This window comes from Aphidius gifuensis, linkage group LG1, assembly GCF_014905175.1.
Source record: "Aphidius gifuensis isolate YNYX2018 linkage group LG1, ASM1490517v1, whole genome shotgun sequence".
NCBI lineage: Eukaryota > Metazoa > Arthropoda > Insecta > Hymenoptera > Braconidae > Aphidius > Aphidius gifuensis.
Window position 1 is genome coordinate 1,215,329 of NC_057788.1, and position 10,441 is coordinate 1,225,769.

The following is a 10,441-nucleotide window of genomic DNA, read 5'->3' on the forward strand; positions in this document are numbered from 1 at the left end:
GGTATTATCCAAACTAATGCCAGCATTATTTTCACATTCAAAGATGTATAAATATTCCCATAAATTTCTGGTTTACATATTAAAAAATATCTAATAGAAAAAAAATAATAATTTTATTATATTGACAAAAATTTAATAGTATTATTTTTATTTAATAATTAATTTTTACCTGTTTATTATGACAATTGATATTGTAAGCCAACCAGCTGAATAATTCAAAGTATATAAAATTGGATAAATTTTACAAAGTACTTGACCAAATATCCAATATTTATAATGATAAAAAACAGTCATCATTGGTAAATTGATTGATGAAAAAATTAAATCAATAACACATAAATTTATAATAAATAATGTTGTTGCATTTTTAAATAAACTCTGGTGACGAATAAATGCAATTATTGTTAAAATATTTGCTGGAAAATAAAAATAAAAAATTACTCAAAATTAGATGAAATTTTAAATATTTTTTATATATCAATTTTTATAATTTTAATATGACTGAATAGTTTTTATGAAACTTTGAAAACTTATTAATTATCACAAAAATATTTTTGATTAAAATCATTTAACATTTATTTTAATAATTATATTGTTTCGGTTGTGTATGTAATTATATGATTTTTTTTTTTACATACCGAGCACTCCAATGACGCTGAATAATCCAGCAATACTTGATATGACAAAATCCGGAACAAAACCAACAGCGTTTGCAACAGTATTATTGATCATTTTAATGAAATGATAATAATATAATTTAAATTATAAAACAATTAATATTTATAATTTTTAATTAGTATATATTGTAATTTAACTTTCAGCTGGTTCATGAGCTTTTAACGGAGCGAAATATTTTGTAATATTTTGTCTGGCAAAAGAAATAATACTGAAATGAAAATGAAAATTTCAGGTGGACTCTACCGACCATTATTTCTAATCTTTCATGACTCATTTTTAGCTTTAAATTTTTTATACTTTTTTATCGCTAGTTTAGAAAAAAAAAAAAAAACCAAATATTTTAATGTTTGTAATATTTTTTTTTTATCTATAGTTTAAAAATTGAAGAAAAAAAATTATTGTAGACGTACAGTCAAGACTGCACATTAAAAAATTATAAGTCAATAATTTATTTATACATGTGCAATTTATACATTTACATTGTTCATTAGACTGGATGAGATATTATGTGAACTCAATTTGATTGTACCATACCGCCATTGACTGCTTCAAACAAAAAAAATCTAAAAAATAAAATAAAAAAACTGATAAGTAAAATAATACTTGTTGTTATTTTTTTTCTTGGTAATTTTTTTTCAAGTTATAGTTTAAAATATTTCGTGTCATCGTCAGGAAAACGATAAGAATTTATCAAAAAAGTTAAAAATATATTCATATCTGTTGGGATAAAATAAAAAATATCCAATTTTATAGATATAAAAAAAATTTTTTTTTTCTATATCAGTTATTTATCATTTTGTTTATTTGAATTTAAAAAAAAAATTACATTCATTAATTTTAAATTGATGGTATTTATTTGTAAATTATTTAAATGGTTTTTAATTTGTGTACAATTTTAAAAAAGAAAAAAATAATAATTATTTATTTTTTTGATATATTTTTTTTACCAAATGAAAACACGATTTGACGATATGCTTCTCGATAAAGTTTACCAGTAAAAAAAAATATAATTGGATTTGTAAATACATGAGTCCAATAAATCATTTGACAAAAAATAAAAAATATTGATTTTTGATAATTATCTTTAAATATCACTAACAATGGCAATGGCAAATAACATATTAAATGGCAAATAAATATTGTCAACATTATTTTAACAATTGCTAAATTTGTTTGATTACTTTCAGTGTCATTGTCACTCAATTTATTTGTATTTTGATTTTTAAAATTGACTTTTTTGTTTATTAAAAAAAATGTAACAACAATAACTAAAAATGGAATTATAAAACCAGCAACAATATATATATATTTTGGATTTCTTCCATCTTTGGTTAAAATTGCGCAAACTAAAGTGACTGGATGTACACCAATTTTTCCAAAAATTTCAACGAGTGCAAGAAATGCCTGAAATAATGGTATTATCCAAACTAATGCCAGCATTATTTTCACATTCAAAGATGTATAAATATTTCCATAAATTTCTGGTTTACATATTAGAAAATATCTAATGAAAAAAAAAAATAATTTTATTATGTTAATTGAATCGTCGACAAAAATTTAATAGTATTATTTTTATTTATTAATTAATTTTTACCTGTTTATCATGACAATCGATATTGTGAGGGAACCAGCTGAATAATTCAAAGTTTGTAAAATTGAATAAATTTTACAAAGTACATCACCAAATATCCAGTATTTATAATGATAAAAAATAGCCATCATTGATAAATTAATTGAAGAAAAAATTAAATCCGAAATACATAAATTTATAATAAATAATGTTGTTGCATTTTTAAATAAACTCTGGTGATGAATAAATGCAATTATCGTTATAATATTTGCTGGAAAAAAAAACGAAAAATTACTCCAAAATCTCTCAATTTTTTATATATTAATATCACTAAATATTTTCATTTAAAATCATTCATCATTTGTTTTAATAATTATATTATTTATTAGATATTTTTTTTTTTTTTTTTTACACACCGAGTACTCCAATAACACTGAATAATCCAGCAACACTTGATATGACATAACCAGGAATAAAATTGACAGCATTTGCAACAGTATTATTGATCATTTTAATGAAATGATAATTAATTAATTTAATTAAATATAATTTAAATTATAAAACAATTAATATTTATAATTTTTCGTTAGTATATATTGTAATTTAACTTTCAGCTGGTTCATCAGCTTTTAACAGAGTGAAATATTTTATCTGGTAAAAAAAATAATACTGAAATGAAAATGAAAATTTCAGGTGGACTCTACCGACCATAATTTCTAATCTTTCATGACTCATTTTTAGTTTTAAATTTTGAATACTTTTTTATCACTAGTTTAAAAAAGTAGCAGGTATAGTAGAGTAACTAAGTAACTATAGCCTAACAAAATAATGACGTGAGCTTGTATGGACTTGGTAAGAATTGCACATTGAAAAATTATAAGTCAATAACTTATCTATTGACAATTGATATGTTTATATTGTTCATGATACTTGATGATATATTATATAATCTCCATTTGATTGTACCATACTGTCGTTGACTGCTGCAAACAGAATAAATCCAAAAAATAAAAAAACTGATAAGCAAAATAATACTTGTTGTTATTTTTTTTCTTGGTAAATTTTGTTTCAAGTGATAATTCAAAATATTTTTTGTCATCGTCAGAAACACGATAAGAATTTATCAAAAAAGTTAAAAATATATTCATATCTGTTGGAGTAAAATAAAAATGATTTAATTTCATAGATATAAATTACAAGTTTTTTTTTCTATCAGTTATTTATCATTTTATTTATTAGAATAAAAAAAAATGAATAAAAAAAAATTACATTTATAAATTTTCGATTGATGAAATTTATTTGTAAATTATTTTAAGGGTTTTTAGTTTTTATATAATTTTTAAAGAGAAAAAAATACATAGTTATTCAGTTATCTGTTGGTTTTTTTTTTGACCAAATGAAAACATCATTTGTTGAAAAAATTAAATCTGACATACATAAATTTATAATAAATAATGTTGTTGCATTTTTACATAAATTTTGGTGACGAAAAAATGCAATTATTATTATAATATTTGCTGAATATAAAAAAAAAATAAATAAAAAAGACTTTAAATTAGATTATATTCATTTTGCATATAATTTTATTTATTGAATAATATATTTTTACATATTGAGTATTCCAGTAAGACTGAATAATCCAGCAACACTTGATATGACATAACCAGGAATAAAATTAACAGCTGCATTTGTTAAATTTGCAACATTGTTATTGATCATTTTATAATGAAATAATAATAAATTAATTTGATTAAATATAATTTAAATTATGAAACAATTTATATTAATTATTTTCAAACTAATTTATTGTATTTTTAATTTCAGTTGGCTCATGAGCTTTTAACACAGTGAAATATTATATTTGACAAAAGAAAGTATACTGAAAGGAAAATGAAAATTTTAGATGGACTTTACCTACCACAATTTCTAATCTTTCTTTATCGCTAGTTGAAAAAAAAAATTATACATTTTTAATGTTTAACGATAAGCCTGTTTCGAAAAAATTCTACCTAATTTTAACAATTTATAACCAGGCTATATAATAATGATTTTTATAGTAAATAATAATAATTAGTAATAATTTCGTAAGTAATAGTTATTAGATTAATTGAATAATAACACTACTGGTTTTTTAAATTTTATTTATAGTAACATATGAATAAATTATGTGTTTAAAATGATGTTTCATGTTATTTAACCCAATCGTGGTATTAATAAACTTCTTGGAACACACATTAATGGACATACTTCACATGATATCGTTGTTTTTATTTTTGACTCGATTAAACAATAAATATTAAAATAAATTATATTTCTTAAATTGACAGTAGTCGATAAAGATATACCCCAGGCTTCTTTGATTTTGTGAATATCATTATTACCGTATAAAAATAAATTTCTAATGTGGCAACCTTTAAATGCACCAGTTTCAATAAAACTAATATTATTGTACGTCAAATCTAATTGACTGGATTCAATACCGTCGAAAGTATCTTTTCCAATAGTTGTAAGTTCATTGTGACTGAGATTGTACAGAGTAAGATATTTATTATCATATAACATGAATGCCTCGTCGTCAATGTCCTCAATTTCATTGTTATTTAATAAAAGTACAATGAGATTATTGAGATGATTAAATACATTCATTGCAATAAATGTTATTTTGTTGAATGACAAGTTTATATATTTTACATTAACAAGTAAATTCAATGCACCAGCTTGAATCGTCATCAGGTTTGTCTTGGTTATTGTCAATAATTCAATTTGAGGCATACAAACAAATGAATTTTCTGGTAATTCATCAATTTCACCATTTACATAACGAATATCCGTTATTGAAGTATTTGATATATATTTGGAATAAACATTTCGACAAATACCAACAGTTTTATTACCAACGATTTCCAGGGTCTTTAGACTTTTGAGATTTATCAATACTTGACTGAGATATTGAACAGTTTCTATGACTTGAATTTTTAAATACTTGAGAGATTTTAGCTTATCGAATAAATTGTTTGTCAATGTTATTGGGCCAACATTTAGAATCAAATCTTCCAAGTTTATCAAATCCTCAAATGATTCAGGATAAATGATAAATTCATGATTTTCAGTATAATGTATCTCTAATACTTTAAAATAGACATTGATGTTTGAATTGTTAAATGCATTTCTACCAATTGATGATATTCCGTATAATTCGAGTTTGCTACTTGGTAATGGAAATTCTGGTGAAAAATCATGTATTATCACGTCGACAGATGATAAGGAATTTAATTTTGTACAAATTTGTAATATACCCTGAACAATACAATCAGTTTGTATTTTGAATTCATCGACATTCCAAGCAATAAAATTTTTAATGAGTTTATTATTATTTTTTACGTATAGACTTTCAAGATTGGTATTTTTAAATGTACCAGTTTCAATGAATGTTAATTTGTTATTTGATAAATCCAACCGTTTGCATTTGACACCATAAAACATAGATTTACTTATAAATTTCAACTCATTGTAACTCAAATCTAAAGTTAATAATGTCTGTTTCTCAAATGCTTTATCATCAATATTTTTAATTTTATTATCAATGAGTTTTAGAGAATTCAAATTTATTAAATTTTGAAAAACATTCCGATCAATATGTGTCAATTTATTTGACGACAATGTTAACCTTTTAAGTTTCTCAAGGCCATTGAATGCTCCTGGTAAAATTATTTCCAGTTGGCTATTTTTTATACCAAGATATTCGAGTTTATTTAAACATGAAAATATCATTTGTGGTAAACTCGTAAATGTTCCATATTTATATTCAAGACGTGTTATTTGGATATTATTATCTAAATCTAATGTTTTATCACAAATGATAACTCTACTTTGATAAGTAAGTATTAAATCATTTATAAAATTAATTTTTGACAATAATTGAGGAAAAGAAATATCAGAAAAAATTTCAAGTTCATTGACTCTAATTTTAAGAAATTTTAATGATCTAAGATGATTAAAAATATATCCGTAAATTTTAATTGGTTCAGTGTTGAGTGTGAGAACTTCAAGTTTTTCCAATTCTTTAAAAGAGTCCGAAGATAAAGTGAAATTTTTTGCATTTGAAGTTATTATTAAATTTTTAATATTCATATTATTAAATGTATTATCTTCAATTGATGATATATCATCTGTTATTTCAAATGTTTGAGGTTGATAATTATTATTCACAAGACCATTTACAAGATGAAGTTTTTTATCTTTTGTTTGACAAATTTGAAAATAACGATGTTCACTAAAATAACAAATATCAGATTTTTTAAAAACAACAAATTTATTTGACCGCATTGTTATTTGTGTATTTTTATTATTCAAGCCCATTGTGACATCAGATATTCTGTAATCTATGTACACTAATGAAGTTTCACTATTAATACCCCATTTGGAAATATTAATATCAAAAAATTGATTTTTGAAAAAATATATTTCATTGATATTCGAAAAATTAAATGCCCCATCAACGACCGCGACAATTTCACTTTGACTGAGATCAATAAGATTGTATTGAACATTTTGAAATATGCCTTCTCCAATTATTTCCAATGAATTGTAACTCAAATTCAATAATGATAATTTATTATTTTCAATTACCAATGCTTTATTATCAATTTTATTTATTGAATTATTACTCAAATCAATAATATCCAAGCTTTTTATATTAAATACATTTGCAGGTATGCGAGTCAGTTTAACATTTGATATCAATGAAAGTGTTTTTAAATTTTCTAAACCATCAAATGCACCAGGCATAATAAAAGTTAAATCACTCTCAGTGATGGTAAGTTGTTGAAGATTTTTTAAACATATAAATGATTCACGAATTAATTTTTTAATGTAACCACCAGTATATTGAAGTTGTATTATGTTGAGATAATTATTTCCTTTTTTTATATTACAAATATCTGCATTGTAATGATTTAAAAACTCCAATTTATTTAAATTAAAATGTTTCATTAAAACATCATCAAGATATTTCATTGTTTTATTGGCTATTTGTATTTTTAAATATTTTAAATTATTTAGTCCATAAAAACTATCTGAGTCTAGTAAAACTGAGGCTGAATTAATTTCCAAATTTTCCAATTTTTCTAAATTAAAAAAAGTAAGTCGTTCAATATGCAATTCAACATCAGCAGCAAAATTAAGTTGTAAAGTTTTAATTGTTGCAGATGATGATATATTTTCAAATGCATTATTTTGTAATACGTTAACTTTTTTATTTGTTATTTCAATTTTATCTAGATACGTTTTAAAAATTGAATGCTTATTTTGAAATTCTATCCAATCACCTGACTCACAATTCCTGTAGGCTCCCAAAATAGTTGTGTAACAGAAAGTTGTCTTTGAAAAAACAAATGATGTATGTATAATTAATAATAAATTAATCAATATACCAAGAATAATGATATTATTCATGGTGGACAAAATATATTTCGAGGCACTTATTTAAAATGATAATATTATTAACTCAAACTGACGGTAGAGAAATGATGTTTTTTTGCTTCATTCACCTCCTATATATATCCAATTCATCACATCTAAAAAATAATCTCTTTATAAATTATCAGTTTGTTTAGCAGAATAAGTTTCCTGTAATATACTGCATTTATTTGCTCACTCTACATATATTCATTATTTGATAGACTTATTTATCTTATACTTCGCATAAAAGCTTAAGCACGACCCAAATAATTTTGTCAAAACATATTTCTCATTTATATCATAATTTTTTTTTTTTTTACAATACAAACAGCAAGACGATTCTTTATACACTTAAAATAAAAGTAATGAACCTGTGAAATATAATAAATTATTTTGATATCTAATCTCTCTTTAAAAGAGAAATATTAAATTTTAATTATATCCTCTCCAGATTTATCTAGAAATTGTTTCATAAAATTCATCAAATTATTATTTTCAATTTTTTTATAATAAACAATTAACCATTCATCAACAAATTACCATAATTTTTTTTTTTTGAATAATTAAAAATTTATTACCCAGTTTTTCTTGATTTCATAATAATATTAGTAATAGTTATTAAATTTTCAGTTAAATTTAAACACTACACGTATAAATTGTGAATAAAAATGTTGCATTATCCTGAAAATTGTATAGATCAATTTTTTTTTATACAAAAAAAGTTGCATACAAATAAAAAAAGAAAATAAAAACAATTATACAATTAAATCAATTAATTAAATAAATAAATATTGTTAAATATATTAACAATATAATTAACAATTAAATGTAAATTTTATAACGTATTTTGTTTTTTTTCTTTTTTTTTGTTTTTGTTAATTTATTTTCTATTGTTTATATCCTCCACACACTGGAATATTTTTTTTTCATGTTGCACCCTGGTTTGTTCCATTGTTCCATTGTTCAAACTAATCATTGGATTAAAAAAAAATTATTTACTTTATTTGTATAACTTAAATAATAATTTGTTTTATCATAATATATTTTTTTTTTTTCATTTTCAGACATTTTATCAGAATTTTATTATTATTTCGTGTAAACGTTTATAATAATTATAATTTACAATTACGATGATTTATGATAAATACAAATAGAACAATTTTGGGTGGAAATTAATATTGAGGGGGTGGTGGAAAAGGGAGAAAAATTTAAATTTTTATGTGTACAGATTTTTTGTTTTTTTTTTTTTTGTTAATAAATAAATGAATAAATAAACAAATAAATATTATATATTGATTTTTTTTAAACATTTTATATTGTTGTTTATTTGTTTGTTTATTGTAATTTTTTATTTATTTATTTATTCATTTTTAAATTGATGATTAAGAGGAGACATTATGTTCATTCACGTGACACGTCGACTGGGATGATTTATTAATAATAATTATCATTATAATTAATAATTATGATTATATATTAATTTAAAAAAGTTATGATAATGTCAATACTTGTTGTTTAACAATGAAGAGAATTAAAATAAAAAATAATTTTTTAATTTATATATTATTTTCAATGTAATATCTGATTTTAAAAATCAAATTCAGATAAATTTTTTTATCATTATTTTTAAGCTTTTTTTATTAAGAAATATTATCATTTTTTTTTTTTCAATTCTTTTCATTATTATTTTATTCATTTTCATAATTCTTTATACGATGACAAATTTTTTACATCAAAAAATATTCAATACGACAGCGAAACGTTTAAAACGTATAATTTTTTAAAGTTTGATTTTTTTTTTTTTTTTATATAAATCCGTAATATACATGTAGGAGAAAGATTAAAATGTTTTTATCATTTGATTTTTATATTCTCCTCTTGTCATTGTAAACACGCGTTTTATTTTTTTCACTTTTTATTTGTTTTAAACTTTAAAAATATACAATACATTACATGTATCATTTGGAACAATAGTCACGTGAAATTTATTAAGAGATTATTCAATAAAAAATTTCTCTCGAAGTCGCTGTTATAAAAAAAAATCATATGAAAAATTAAAAATAAATTAATGTTATTCAATTGTTATTATATAACTTGATGTAAATTTTTCTTGTTTTTTTTTCTAATTTTTTAAATATTTAAAAACAAAAAGAATTTATCACCAGTAAATGGATGACGCATGACTCCTCTTATCAAATTTTATTATATTAATTATTATAAATGATTTTTTTAAGCTTTAATTTAATCATAAATGTTTTTTTTCATTTTTTAAATGTTCACTGTGATAAAAATGATTTATTATAACTCGCCATCCATAGCATTTATACTCCAATAAAAATATATTCAAAAAAAAACAACAAAAATTATCAAACTTTTATTTACACTTTAAAGTGTAGCTATTAATTAAAGGATATCAATAAAATAAATCAAAAATTATACAATTGTACAAATTATTATTATTATTTTCTTTTTCAATAAAGTCCCCATTTTTTTTTGTATTTTCATTCAAATTTAAACAGATATTTTCAATTTAAGGAACAGAGGAAATAATAGGATTAATATTTAAGGATTTGTGTTTTATTTTTAATTAAAAAAAAAAAAAAAAATATATATATAAATTGACTTGCTTTTCGAGTAATGATTGAATTGTTTTTCTTTTTTTTTGATTTTATTATTCTGTGATGAAATTTACAGTGCAAGTGTCTTTGTTATTTATTTTGCAAAAAATTTGAT

The 10,441-nt window shown here is 21.5% G+C and overlaps 1 protein-coding gene across 1 annotated transcript; it reads right to left on the reverse strand.

The window, feature by feature from the left end:
- Window positions 1-4,441: 4,441 nt before the first annotated feature.
- LOC122847811 (leucine-rich repeat-containing protein 15-like) lies at window positions 4,442-6,607 on the reverse strand. Its single transcript, XM_044145667.1, has 3 exons — window positions 6,570-6,607; window positions 4,940-6,233; window positions 4,442-4,525 (listed from the first exon to the last, which is right to left on the reverse strand). Exons 1-3 carry the CDS (start codon window positions 6,605-6,607, stop codon window positions 4,442-4,444), a joined length of 1,416 nt encoding a protein of 471 aa, XP_044001602.1.
- Between the last annotated feature and the right edge of the window lie 3,834 nt (window positions 6,608-10,441).

What these genes read in the sequence shown, in the direction of transcription:
- LOC122847811 (XM_044145667.1), bottom strand. Translation starts at nt 6,607, where the DNA reads ATGGGCTTGAATAATAAAAATACACAAATAACAATGCG. An exon ending in AATACACAAATAACAATGCG is followed by an intron (nt 6,234 to 6,569) that starts GTCAAATAAATT and finishes TAATCATCTTAG; the next exon opens with ATCATTAAAATTTCTTAAAA. An exon ending in CATTGAATTTACTTGTTAAT is followed by an intron (nt 4,526 to 4,939) that starts GTAAAATATATA and finishes TGTTTAATCGAG; the next exon opens with TCAAAAATAAAAACAACGAT.